Source organism: Carassius gibelio, chromosome A9 (assembly GCF_023724105.1).
Source record: "Carassius gibelio isolate Cgi1373 ecotype wild population from Czech Republic chromosome A9, carGib1.2-hapl.c, whole genome shotgun sequence".
NCBI classification, from domain to species: Eukaryota; Metazoa; Chordata; class Actinopteri; order Cypriniformes; family Cyprinidae; genus Carassius; species Carassius gibelio.
Window position 1 is genome coordinate 12,319,289 of NC_068379.1, and position 14,833 is coordinate 12,334,121.

General features: G+C 38.9%; 1 protein-coding gene across 4 annotated transcripts in view; it reads left to right on the plus strand.

Moving 5' to 3' along the window:
• Positions 1 to 12,748, plus strand: part of LOC128019640 (ras-associated and pleckstrin homology domains-containing protein 1) — a 58,855-nt gene extending 46,107 nt beyond the window's left edge. For 2 of the 4 annotated variants that reach the window (XM_052605729.1, XM_052605731.1), the window contains 9 exons: positions 503 to 662; positions 4,098 to 4,219; positions 5,275 to 5,340; positions 5,484 to 5,627; positions 7,205 to 7,315; positions 7,721 to 7,819; positions 7,908 to 8,028; positions 8,172 to 8,311; positions 9,301 to 12,748. In XM_052605729.1, coding sequence (XP_052461689.1) covers positions 503 to 662; positions 4,098 to 4,219; positions 5,275 to 5,340; positions 5,484 to 5,627; positions 7,205 to 7,315; positions 7,721 to 7,819; positions 7,908 to 8,028; positions 8,172 to 8,311; positions 9,301 to 11,418 — 3,081 coding nt within the window. In that variant the 3' untranslated portion in view covers positions 11,419 to 12,748. Of the gene's footprint in view, positions 1 to 502; positions 663 to 4,097; positions 4,220 to 5,274; positions 5,341 to 5,483; positions 5,628 to 7,204; positions 7,316 to 7,720; positions 7,820 to 7,907; positions 8,029 to 8,171; positions 8,312 to 8,657 lie in introns of all 4 variants that reach the window. The other 2 variants (XM_052605733.1, XM_052605732.1) reach the window with 2 other exon arrangements.
• Positions 12,749 to 14,833: the final 2,085 nt, after the last annotated feature.

The following is a 14,833-nucleotide window of genomic DNA, read 5'->3' on the forward strand; positions in this document are numbered from 1 at the left end:
TTTGAATGATGAAAATTAATTGTTGAATCGGTGCATCTGACCAACAGTTAGAAAGAAGTGATTGCTAGAAATCAGTTTTCTCAGAAGTATCAGCATATACTGTAGTGTGTGGCTTGTGGTAGATTGGATTAAGGACCTCTGCTGATTCTGGTGTTTCCTCTGGCCTTTGACCACGTGTATGGTTAAATGTAGGTCAGTGTGCAATGTCTTAGAGAGAGAGGGGATTCCTATTGGTTTATATGTTCACAGGCCTCTGTTGTCACTGGGACATTTTTCTTACTAAAATGGGCATATGTAAGTGGAAGGGTTATTTCTTTTTATATTGTTTGTGAGCAGTTCATGTTGTTGCCGTTTTACTCAAATCTGAGGTTTGCCTGGAGTGCATGGAATGCCACAAAACACAGATCACCATGTAACCCACTGATGAGAGGGAAATTTACGTGAACACCAAAAGATGTACAAACATATGTAATGGTTTGTTATGTTCTTTCTCTCCCTTAAGTTGGTAATCCGAGTGCACCTGTCAGATGAAAGCTCAAAGACTGTGATGGTGGATGAGAGACAGACGGTGCGTCAAGTGCTGGACAGCCTGCTGGACAAATCCCACTGCGGTTATAGCCTGGACTGGTCTCTGGTGGAAATCCTCCCTGAACTCCAGACGGGTAAGAGCCAGAAGACAGACCGACAGTCTGATCCTCATTGTAGCTTGTTCTGGACAAGAACTGCGCAGGAGTGGACATGAAAATGACCCAACAACAGGATGTTTTAACTTAGTTTGGATTTGGTACCACAGTAATAGACCAACATGCAACAAACTGGTGCAAATTTTACAGGCAACACCAAAGTAATTAGCGGAAAATATATTTAAGTATACACTATCAGTAAGACTTTTTTTTTTTTATATATAAATTAATACTTGATTTTAGCAAGGGTGTATTAAAAGGCAGTAAAGGCATTTATAATACAAAATATTTCTATTTCAAATAAATGCTGTTTTCTATTCATCAAAGAATCCAGAAAAAAGTAAAAAAAATAAATAAATAAAAATAAATAAATACATGAATTAAAAAAACGTGATTGTGCTAGTTTTGAGAAGCAAGTGGGCAGGGTTTGTTTTGAAAACCTGGCAACCCTGATCTTGAACGCACGTGCTGAAGATATACTACTAATCACAGGAGTGCCTTTACTGACGACTGTTTTTACTGCATTTTGGATTAAATAAATGCAGTTTTGATGTGCATAAGACACTCCTTTCTAAAACATAAAAAATACATACTTTAAATATTTTTGAACAGTAGTGTTATTCACAATTTACATTCAAAAGCAATAATTACTGATTATTTAACCAACACACCTCTTCAAACAAAGCAGAATACACAGTTGTGCATTCACTGTAGATATCTCAATTTCTTCTAATTTGGTGCTAATTGCTGAACAAAACTCTTAAATATCATCGCTTTAAATATCATTTACATTGTTACATCGTAAACAAAGCTGTTTCCTAGTAGACGTGTGTCATTAAAAACGTGGGCTGGCAGGAAATGCACATGCTGTGTGGTGGCACTTGAGCACAGATGATAATAGACTATTCCTTCACTGACTATTCTAAAGAGAGACTGAATCAATAAAGAGAAATGAAAAATAAAGATTATAGTCATGTGGTCAGGCTTGCCACAGATCAAGCACAATGACAGCTGGATGATAATGCACATCTTTTTTTTTATTATTTTCTGCTAGTCTTCAAAACATAAACAGCAGTCCTGTTTGATTTATTTGATCACTTTAGATTAGCAACAAGTATAGATTAGGAAAGTCTATGTCTGAAATCCCAGTAGGATTAACTCATACAATCATGTGCAGTCTTAAGAAATATTTCTTATTATTATCAATGTTGAAAACAATTGTGCTACTTAATATTTTTGTGAAACCTGTGTTACTGTATTCTTTTATACTACAGTATATGGAACAATGTTTGAAAAAGTAATGACATTTATAATGTAAAAAGAAAAAATTATACTTACCCCAACATTTTGAACAGTAGTCTATTATAGAACTTTTATTTTTTTATGTATTTTCAGATTAGTGCAATGCATTGCCCCATAGACTTCCATTGTAAATGCATTACTGAAAGCATTTTTCTTTTAATGATCGTATCAAATGGAATCAAATCAAATCAGGAATGAAAGGAATCAAACTACTATCTACTATTTTTTTCGAGTTATCATTGTTATGCAGACGACACACACATATATTTTCCTCTTAAACATAAAAATAGTTTAGGACAGATGGCTGATTGCCTTGAGGTTGTTAAAGCATGGATGCCACTGAATTTAAGTCTGAATGAAAGTCAGACTGAGGTTATGGTGTTAGCATCTTCCAGTGTACATGACACAACAATGTGAATCTTGGTGCCTTTGCACCTTATGTTAAACCATATGTTAAAAACTTGGGAGTGGTACTGGACAGTGCCCTAAAACTTGATAGACAGGTAAATAATGTTGTGAAGGCAAGCTTCTACCAGCTTCGAACCCTGGTAAAAATGAAGTCTTTCCTTTCCCTAACCCTGGTTTTATCACTATACAAGTCTGCATTTTTGCAATTCCCTTTATTTGGGGTTCAGTCAGTCATCCATAAATTGCCTGCAGATAGTCCAGAATGCTGCTGCTAGAGTTTTGACAGGAGTTCGTAAACGGGAACATATAACTCCTGTCCTTCAGTCGCTTTACTGGCTGCCGGTGTGTCACAGAATTAATTTTAAAGTCCTGCTATTAGTTTTTAAGTCATTAAATGGATTCGCTCCAGCTTACCTTTCTGATCTACTGACACTCCACCAACCTACAAGAGCTCTTAGGTCTGCAAACTTTGACCTCTTAGTGGTTCCTAGATCAAAACTTAAGAATAGAGGAGATAGAGCATTTTCTATTGGTGCTCCAAGACTGTGGAACGATCTCCCATCTGAAATTAGAACTGCACCCACCTTATCCGTTTTTAAAGTGAGGTTAAAGACTTTTCTATTTGATCTGTCTTATACAAAATGAATGTTGATGCGGTTGACCAGTTTGTCATTATCTTTTATTATGTTATGGTGTTTATTTTACATTTTTGCATTCTTTAATGCACATTGGTCAACAGAAGTTGTGTTTAATGATGCTCTATAAATAAAGTGATTGATTGATTGAAATGTATTATCTGTGGTATGTTTTTGATAGAGTTGTATTGTGTTTGATATAGGAGTGTGTGAGTCAAAGGCCTTATGTCCTGGGCTGCTCTGTATGTAGGTCCTGAGCGATCAAGCGTGTGGCCATAGCCTACATCTCCAGGGCTTCAGCTTTTCAACTCTCTGCTCTTTCAGTGGAGAGAGAAAAACGCAGGGAGGTGAAAGACGAGGAAATCTAGTGATAGCGTAGTGAATACCCACCAGATGGACTGTGCTGAAATCCCTTTAATAGAAAGAGCAGGGGAGGTCTTTTCTGGAGGTATTATGTGCAAGCTAATGAACTATGACAGTTTATAGTGAGAGATGATGTGTTTTGCCCCTCAGGCTGAGTGAGTTCAAAAATAGCTGTACACACTTATATTTTTAATTGTAATTACTTGATTGACAAACTATTTTTAATTTTGATATTGTTCTTGAATGATTCTTGTCTTGCTGTCAGAACCTAGTCAAACTCAGATTTTGCACTCGTGGCAGGTTTGTTGGCTCACAGTTGTTGAAGGTTGTAAATGTAGAGGTTAAAGGTCACACATGTTAAGTGTTAAGGTGTAATGGAATCAGGCTTAATCCAGGTATTAGGATCAAGAGGAAGGGATCGTTAATTCCTCGAGTACCTCTAATCATCTAATGGATGGAACGCTGTCAGGGTAGTGATTTCACTGTTCATGCTTGAGGGTTTGTTTACCGTAATGATTTAGACATGGACTACTAAACCTGTGAATCTTTAGTTCACGATCACTTTCTTATACATCAGGATGTGTTTCAAGTATTAGTGAAAGTGCTCTGCAACTGTAGTAGAAACCTAATAAATGGATAAAGTGTCCACAGTTGTTCTCCTGGTTGATTTTTGAATCTTCATACTGGTTCCTCTTTGTTTTTCCAGAGAGAATCTTTGAGGACCATGAGAACCTGGTTGAGAACTTGCTGAACTGGACCAGGGACAGCACCAACAGACTGATGTTCATCGAACGCATTGAGAAATATGCACTTTTCAAGAACCCTCAGGTAAAACCACATCTGTCTGTTAGTGACCAAGTCTGTTATATAGCAGCAACAGCAGCAAAACATTATATAGCAGAAAAAAATGGTTCCGTACAACTTCTGCACTATATTTAAATTATTTTAAAACTTTAAGACTTATAATAGCATTGTTAAATACTGTATACACTGTTAAAAAGTTATTAAGGTTTTTTTTTTTTTTTTGGTAAGATTTTTAATAAATGTTTTTGAAAAGTAGTATCTTATACTCACAAAGGCTACATTTATTTAATCAAAAACAGTAATTTTGTGAACTATTATAAAAAAAACATTTTAGAATATATTCAAATAAAAGTTTTTAATTAAAGAAAATTGTATTTGAATATGTTCTGAAATTATATTATTTTTTTTTTAATGTCATTGGCCTTGCTATATATAATTTTTAATTACTTAAGCTTGAATGACAGAGTTATTTATTCACTGGTGTGTCTGTCAATGGCAATTTTTAATATTAATGCTACAGTTAAAGGCAAGATTTTCAGTAAATAATGCTTTAGTTTTCAGAATTACAGCATTAACATTGTTGAGTGAACTGTCCCTTACTGCCCATATAATGACTAGATGTGTGCAGTTTCTGATTCTAGACATGAAGGAGAATGATGTTTCAGAGTGACAGTAATATAGGTTTGTTCAGTATGGATGTTCTGCTTGTGAGGTGCTCTGTGGATCAGTAGTTTTATTGATGCATGTGACTGATGTAGGTCAATGTCATGCAAATGCTGAGTTGTAATGAATAATTGATCTCAGCAGAAACTGGTTGAAGTGCGTTCCCTTCCCAGACAGTCTCTTGCTGCTGCTTTGTCCATTTTAAAACACCCCAGACAGGCGTGCAACCCTAAGAAAAAGTCATGCCATGTGTTTAACCGCTTCGTTTTCTTATGTTGTATTTTCTTGGTCTTTTAAAATAGCGCATTAAAATGCCTAAAGATTTGTTTTGGCTATTGCTTTAGTAGTGTACCTACAGTATAAATCAGTGATAGTCACAGATCATTTTCATCACCCTGAATCATCTGTTTCCTCAGAACTATTTGCTGGGGCGTAAGGAGACGTGTGAGATGACAGACAGAAATAAAGAGGCTCTGCTGGAGGTGAGACAAGACTGTGAACCCACAGTACTTAAACATTTTCTCTTGGGGTTTAAAATCAGCATGACTTATTTAGGTCATGTCAGGCATGTTGTACCCACTGGAGTGACTGATAAAGGTGTTTGTGTTTGTGTGTGTTTGAGCAGGAGTGTTTCTGTGGAAGCTCTATCAGTGTGCCTGAGATGGAAGGGGTGCTCTGGCTCAAAGAGGATGGCAAGAAATCCTGGAAGAAGCGCTACTTCCTGTTACGAGCCTCTGGTTTATATTATGTGCCAAAGGGTAAAGCCAAGGTCAGTTGTGAGTCTGTGGTTTTTCTGTGGTCTCATGCTTAATCTTAAATCTGACACGGCTGACACGGACACTTTCATATTCTTAAGGAATAATGTAAAAACATTCTTACATTATGACACTCTTTCCAACTTCTGTTAAAATATGTTTTCTGGTGATCTGATCAAAACGGGTCCAGAGTGTCAGAACATCAAAAGGCAAAATGTATAAAAGCTATTTAGGCTTTGCTGAAACAAGAGGGGGGCATCATAGTTTTTTTTCTACTTTTTGTTGTTGTTGTGTTCAGTAGAAACATATGGACATAGAATGGCTAGTTTTAAATCAAACTGGACAGCATTAATTGTCTATATATGTGCACAGTGTTAGATTAACATTATGGATTCACTGTCAGAACAAGATGCGCAATATTCTAATCCATTTAATAATCTCTTAAAACATGAAAAGAGGTTCTGGGATTATGTTCACATATGCTCGTATTATGCATGCACTTAAATGCTTACACGTATATGTGCAGATACACTCACACTACAAGACCTAAGCAGTGATTCTAAACAAAACAATTGTACATAGAGTACCAAAATAATACTTGGTTTATGCTGCTGCATATTATTTTGCACATGCATATATTCATATTAGGTGCATTGGGTACAAGGCACAATGACGTATTGGCATCATTGATGTCAAACCTGGAAGAAGCACATCTTGTGTATGTGCAAATGGGAATGAGATTTGAGAGCTGAAACATGAACACGCTTGCTGTCAGTCACATGTCATAATGGCTGTGCTTTTCAAGCGATAAAAGGTCCGCTGACTCTGTGCTTAACACATCCGTGTTTAGAGGTCAGCTAATGCGGTCAAGTTCAGAGGAGATATGGGCCAGTGACTGCTCATTATCCACAGACCACAGTGAGGCAGAGGGTGATCGAGAGAGAGATCGAAGAGCAGCTGATGTACAGTACATCCTCGGCTCATCGCTCTGGGCTTGACAGCTGCTGCCCGTCTGCATCACTAACATACTCACATCCTGTTTCATGCTTAACACGGATGAATAACACATATTACCTGTCTGATTCTACATGAGAAGTACAGAATCTCAGTTCTTAAAAAAAAGGAACGTTCAGGACCCCCTTTTTCATGGTATTCTACCTGTCTTTCATATTAGCTGTGCATTAATTTAGCATACTTTTACAAATGTAGTGATCCTCCTAGTGGATTCAACAGTGAAGTAACATTTAGGTCAATTTAGGTAATTATTTCATTTTTATCTGTTAATTTTTTTGCTAATTTAAAAGTTAATTTTAAAAACTAATTTTCATTGTCACCATATGAACAAACAAATGGATTAAAAAACAGGTCTAACTGTGTGGTCGGGATGTTTTACTAATAATTATAAAACAATTAACAATTCTGACAATAGTAAGAGATAATATACAAGCATATGAGTGCAGACATTTAATTTATTTATAATTTGTAGTAGTTCTTTTACCAGCATTCCCTACAGATGCATTCACAAACTAAGATTTTCTTCTGTTATGTACTAACGTGGAGCCTTTTTCATTTAATCCGGTATCACCTGTAGGCCTCTAGAGACCTGGTTTGCTTCCTGCAGCTGGATCATGTTAATGTGTACTTGGGTCAGGACTACCGCAGCAAATATAAAGCCCCAACCGACTACTGCATGGTCCTGAAGGTGAGAGTTGACAGTCATATTTTATACATCTATGTCTATCAGACATACCAGTTTTATACACTTATAAATAAAAGTTGTTTTAAGTCTTATTATCAGATGTCAATCACATTTTAGACACTATGTTCTGTTCCTGAAGAGGAAGTTAAAGCCATGCGCTTTTAAAATGTATTTACTTAAATGACAAAAAAAAAATCATTTTTGATTTCATCAGTTTTGTGTTTAATATGCATCAGATGTAGTGATCATCATGCATGAGCCAGCCGAGGCTGAAATGATTCTGACCATAGTCTGATACCGGGAAAATGTTCTAATGTTTGCAACTGATATGAGGCTATCAAACTATATGCTTTACACACAGAATATAAAATGCATCAGTATAGGTAACGTCTCTGATTTCACACTCAGCACCCTCAGATTCAGAAGAAATCACAGTACATCAAGTATCTGTGCTGTGATGATGTCAGAACGCTGCATCAGTGGGTCAATGGAATACGCATTGCCAAGGTAACACCTCGTTATGATGACATCACCCCATTTTGTACAATGTGTATGGCTAGGTTTTGTTACTGAATTGATGTGATTTGTAATGCAGTATGGGAAGCAGCTGTACTTGAACTACCAGGAAGCTATGAGACGAACAGAGGCTGCTCATGACTGGTCCTCCCTGTCCAGCTCCAGTATCAAGTCTGGCTCCAGCTCCTCCAGTCTACCAGGTGAGTTCAGCAATCACGCAGCAGAAATATAGGAAACAAGTGAGTATTTGATAATTAACAGGCTTGTTTATTGTTGTCTATGAGACAGATAACCGGGTGATTACTAAACTTTTTGATTCATTGTGATTATTTCATGCCTACAGAATCTCAGTCCAACCACTCCAGCCAATCAGACAGTGGCGTGTCAGAGACTACATCCTCTGGTCATGTGCGCTCTCAGAGTGTGGTCAGCTCCATCTTCTCTGAGGCTTGGAAGAGAGGCAATCAGTCAGATGAACCCAAGGTGACCATTGAAGAATTTCATTTTATATAAGCTGTAATGAAAACCTCAGAAAATATACTTGTATACCAAGCAGAAAACAATGAGGTTTGTATGGTGTAATGGTGTCTTTGATTTAATTGTAGTTCCAATTTTTTCCAATTTAATTAAAATGCTCTGTCAGTGGAATTTGCCTAATCAGGATATGACATACTGTCAGCTACTTTCAGGTGTTAAGTTTAATTACTCAGAACAAAGGCAATTTAACCCACAATAAAGACCCTTTGGGTAATTGTGGGGCATTACTTATGTTTCAAAGTCCCCAGATATATCACTTCTTAATTGATCACCTCCATGTCTGTCTACCCAGGATGAGAATGTCAAGTCTGGAAAGGCTATACACTGGTGGGGATTGAGGTTAGGAGTGTGATAAAACCTCACACTCAAGCCATTTATATTTGATATAATCCTCACATGTGAACCTCTAAAGCAACTTACCACTGAGATGATGTGTGTTGTGGGTACTGGGGACTGCTGTGAGACTCCAGCTGCCATAGTTTGTGTCTTTTAACAGGCAGTGCACTGGTATTGTATTTTGAATAACCTGTTAAATGGTGTTTGTTGTGTTTTGGTTTGGTGTGTGTTATCAATGAGAGATTTTGTCTGAGAGGGTAAGCATGACAAAAATACATGATAACTACAATTTTGTTATGCACACACTGAATTGCTGTTGTCATAATTGGTGATTTTCAGTTTGAGTTCTACATCTCAATGATTCTGTGTTATGAGAACAAAAGTTTCTGAGTTTGGAAGAGCAGATCTTAATAAATACTAACAGTTCTTCTTAGCTCCTCCCTTAAGAATTCATAACATTTCATGTTATTGGACTCTTTTAATTGCACTGTCTGCTGAATATCGTTGCACATCACTAATATATATCCTTCAAAAACAAAAAAACAATGTAAAATCTCATTCATACTCCTGTTCTAATTGAATTTTTGTCATGTCCACAGATGAGAATGGATGGCCCACCAGCACAGCCTACTAGAGCCTCTTACCCTCTACAACTTCCCCAACTGCCCCAGCCTCTCCAGTCTCGTAGCAGCTACAGTGGTGTGTCCCCAGTGTCCCCCACCTTGCCACCATCTCCACCGCCGCCGCCTCCGCCACCTCCCCCTCTCCCCAACCCCACACATCACTCCACCCCAGTTACTTACACGAAATACAGCACCCTCGCTAGGTTGCAAAACATCTCCCAGGCTCCAAATCATTACAAACAGACCCCCTTATTGGCAGCACAACAGCAAACTATGCCCCCTACACCATCCCCACAGTGTCTCAAACCTGTAATGAATAATATGGCAGATACTGCAAACAGTCCCCCTCCGCCCTCACTTCCACCACCTCCTCCAGAAATGCCAGTGCCAGGGTCAGCCATGGCGGTGTTGAAGCATGCTCCCCTCAGCCCCCAATACGCTCCCCATCCACTTCCAGATGAAGACCAGCTGCCACCCCCACCTCACCTACACAGTAATGGCTACTTGCCTCCACCACCACCCCCAGAACAGTTAAAATACCCACCTCCCCTCAGCCCCAATGGGCTCCAGCAGTTTTTAGCTCAGAAGTTCCCTAATATGACCTATGACTTTGCACCTGTCCAACAAGATGAAGAGCCTCCACCACCTCCTCCAGTGTGTTTTTCTCCCCCGCCTCTTCAGTCAGGTCCACCTGCCCCACCTAAAACATTCACTGGTGGGTTTCTGCCTCAAACAGCTCCAAAACTTGCCCACGGCCTTTCCCCCGTTTCCCCTGTGCAGCCTTCTTTGTCTCCAACCCCTCCGGCCACCGTAAAGAAACAGCAAAGCCTCTCCAGTGGTCATAGCCCCAACCAACCTCCACCAACCCTTCCCAAACAATATAGCCTTTCTTCCAAATCTCCATCTGTATCTGCCCCCATCTCTCCTACCCAATCGCTTGTAAAGCAGATTGTCAACCAGTTTCCTGACACCCCTGATGGATTCAAAGGTCCCATATCTCTTCCTGTGGTAAAAACCAAACCAAAATGGCAGCCAGGAGGGCAGGTTCAACCAGAGTCTCCTGAATTTCCTCCACCTCCACCAGAGAGTACCCTTGAATTCCCTCCTCCTCCTGCTCCAAGTCCCCCTCCTGCCCAACAGTCCTCTGGCAAGATGGGATCACCAATCAAAAAGTCCCCATCAACATCGTCAAATTCTTCTACTGGTTCAGGAGGGAAGAAGCCTCCTCCAACCCCACAGCGCAACTCCAGCGTGAAGTCCACCTCTTCTGTTGAGTACCAGGAGTCCAAGAAAGTGGAGGATCTGGTCAGCATGTTTGCACAAACCAGTCAAGCCCCACCCAGTTCCTTCTCAACTCCATCCTCTACAACAGGATCCCCTTCCAAGGACTCTTCTGCAGGACCACGTGCACTGCCAAAACCAGGAAAAATCAACTTGGCTAATCTGCCTCTGGCTCTCCAGGGGAAGCAAGGTCAATATCACCAATCCAGCTCAGACTTCCCCTCTCCTCCTCCCGAATGTGACTTTCCCCCTCCACCACCAGACTCAGAACTCCTGCCTCCTCCACCTCTTCCATCAGAACTACACACCGGGGCTCCTAAAGTGGCTGTGGTGAACCCTCAACCCCAACACTCATCCAGCTCCACATCCTCACGGAAGCAGAGCTCCTTGAAGAAAGTGCCCCATCCGACTATGCATCGCCGCAGCAGTGGCCCACCTGAGCCACTAGCCCTTTCTCCACCTCCTCAACAGATGCCTCTGTCCTCTTTTAACTCTCAGATCCCACCAACTTCCCCCAAGGCCAACCTGTCTATCCAGCCCAACTTCTTGGAAGACCTCAACAGAACTCTCAAAAGGAAGTCCATGACTCGACATAGCTCCCTCACATCCTCAAGAATCTCGGCCAAGCTGGAACCAGTAACCACCATGGACGATATGGCCCTTCCGCCCCCTCCTCCAGAGCTGCTGCTGGGTCAGCAGAAAAAGGGCGGATATATGAGTGCCAACATCTCAGGCTATGCAACATTACGGCGGGGTCCTCCGCCGGCTCCACCCAAACGGGACCAAAACACTAAACTGACAAGCGATTGGTAGTTGGGACACGTGCAGAGTATGGATATCCTATTCTCCTTTTCCACTCCATTTATCTTCAACAGCCGAAACGTCTGCGTTAAAATAATACTCATATTAACCCCTGATTATAACCACAATATGAAAAAGCCAAACCATCTATACATAAGCTTCTCTGCGTGTTTGTGCCGCTTTGCTATTAAGTGTAGCAGATATACAAAAATACTCCGAAAAACAGACTGACGTTGTTATTATAGGTACTGCATGGACACTGCTGTGAGGAAAGGGGATAATGTATATAAAGATATATGTGGAACTCTGGGGTGGGAGGGAACTTGTACTTTTTATATGAAATTATTTAATACCTGATATATATTCTTATTTTGAAATTTAGTTTTGAAACCCTTGACTGTAAACGTTAAGCGTGAATAGAAAATCAGGGTTGTTGAACTGATGCTTGCGAGTGTGCGTGCGCGCATTTCGTCTGAGTGATTTGGTTGATCCACTCTCAGAAAAACAATAAGGGCCTGGTAACAGTGCCGCCCTTGCTTGTCATTAGATGTGCAAATCCCAATGAGGGAATAGCACTTGTGTAGCATACATTTTAAATGACGTATTCTACCAAATTTTCCACATTTAATTTAAATGATTTAGAAACCTCCACTAAAATGTCAAGAAAAAAAAATGGCTACCATTGTTATTGATAAATCTGTTATGTTGTGTCGCTGTGGTCCCTTACTTTTCTTGAAGATGTCCAGATGTTTGACAAAGATGAAAATGAGTCTGTTACCACTTGAGTACCTCTCTGTGTGTAGCTTGCCTGTGTCTGGGATGGGATGTGATGTCTGTTTATGTTGGTTACATTGCTATCTATCTGTACATACAGCTGCAGTTCCTGACTTTATCAATGTGCGTTAGCTCTGCATGGGTGAAACACACATAAGGAATTGATATTGATCTCCTTATTTTGACCTCTGTCTATGCTCAGTGCTGTATTAAAGTGTGTCACATATCTGGAACATCTATCTCTCATGTCATGACAATGCCACAATGTACTGACGTTAATCAAGCATGCATGCTTCCACAGTATGGTTGCCTAAGATTGAAAATTCACTGTGTGCCTACTATCATTGTCATTGCGTAGGTTGAGAAAACATGTACCTGTTGGTTTTGCGTCTCTAAAACTCTTAGTTTTGAAAGCCTGAATGATGAAATGTAGGAATAGATGAGAGTTCTCGTTATAGGGAGGAGTACAGAGCTAATGCTGCTGCTTAAAGTCAGGAACCTTTAGTTAAATAAATGGGGAAGTAAGTGTCTGTTACATTTAAACTGAACAATATAAATGTAAATCACACCGAATGTTGTCCAAATTCTTGTTCTTTTGATGGTTCATTATCATCATACAATTAAAAGCTTCTTATGGTGAATACTCTGATTTACAGTGAATAACGATGTTAGTCCATTATTGGACAGTACACTCTATATAATACATGCATACGCTTTTAAAATCTACAAATATAGTTCAGTGTTGCACAAGTTTACATGCCTGATTAAACTATGATTAAACTGCCTCGGGTTAAACATTGCTCAAGAGATTAAGGCTATACCACAGCAATTAATTACTAAACATGTATTTTAATAAGAGACCGAACTTGTTTGTTTACCATAGAAATACATTATGTACAGAGAAATAAGGAGATGATTATATTATTTTCTTGATTGAAAATCCATCATGTTTAAAGAAAAACAATGTCATGTTAAGTTACTGTTTTATTAGAAATATCAATTGGAGGTCTGTCTGTCTTTCTGTGTCTATTTTAATTAAATCAAAAGTAATCTGGAAGTCATACTCTCCTTGACATAGAATAGAGAGAAAGAGCCTACAGGAACCTGTACGGATAATGACTTCTTAACTGCTGGACCCGAGCACAGATGAACTAGCAATACAACTGATCCCCAGAGGAGCTACAAACATGCTGCCAACACGCACAAGACTCTAGCACAATTCCTTACACTTGAGAAGAAAAGGTGAGAAATATCTTACTATGATGTATTAGTGAAGTGTATGTCTGACCCGCAACAATCAGAAGGGAGACGGTATAAACATGGCAGCTTTATCTTACTGCAAGACGTCCTTGTTTTGAAAGGCAACTATCCATGTATGGTCTCCTGGTATATTTCACACAGACTTGTCTCCCTTATTCTGAAATCAAGCAGGATATCATGCGTATTATCATGTACCAGTGTGATCTGCGATGACAAAGTAATTTCATCTATTTTCTTTCAAAATATTTTGTTTGATAACATACAGTACAGAGGTCAACTTCCTTGACCTCTGCTGTAGCTTTCAAATCAAATTTTTTATTATTATTTTTTTTTATTTAGGCTATTTAGTCAGCTAAATTTATGAATAAACCTGCTAAGCAAAATAAAAATAGAATATACTCTTACTGGAATTGTTTGTCAGAAGTTGCAAGCCCAAACTTTAGTCTGTTTAACTTAAATTGACGGTACTTTGGTGCTTGGCAGACACTTTTTTTCCTTTTCGTGTTTAATTAAACAGCATACAGATTTAGAACAGCACGAGGGCGAGTAAATAACGTTTTAGTGAATTATTCGCTCAAGTGAGGGTTAAATGTAGATCACCACTGTTATAGCTTTGTTGACTTGAATTCATACAGTATAGCCACTAGAGGACGGTAGTGTACTATGAGAAACTAACTTTTGCTGAGAGCACACTGGAGTTGGCAGATCAAATAGAAATATACCTTTTTTTTTTTTCTTTAAAAAGAAAAGCACATATCATAACCTGTCAGACAACTCTGCTGGTTGACCTGTGCAGGTTGAAACTGCCGGACTGCCTGCTGACTTCATCATCAGAAACCTTTAATGACAGGCCAGCCAGAGGACTGACGTCATAACCTAATAGAAGCTGCCCTGTATAATTAGAGAAACAAGATAACACTCCATCATAACTTTGACTAATGAAGTAGCAATCTGTTTGTCATTGTACTCTACTTTACAAAAGTTTGTTATTGATATTATTTTTTTCTTTGTTTTAAAAAGGTCTTTACAATGAATTTTGATCAGTGTGTTCTTGCTGAATAAAAGTATGAATTTTCATTTTCTAATAAATAATAATAATAATAATAAAAAAACAGAGAAAAAAGAGGTACAAAAGTCTGACATATAGGTACTGTGTACTCTTTATATATTAATATGAACCTTACTACTATGCACCTCAGAGGTGAGTAAGGAAGAGTATTAATTTTAAAAAGGTACCACCGCAGTGACAACTTTTGGACCTTTTTTTCTGAGATTGTTGAAAGGTGGTGCATGTTACAAATAAAATGTTTATATTTTTAAGACATTACTGTTTGAATGTGCAATAGTGATCTTTTAAACACTATGATTGTTGAAGCGTTTGTAAAGTATGACT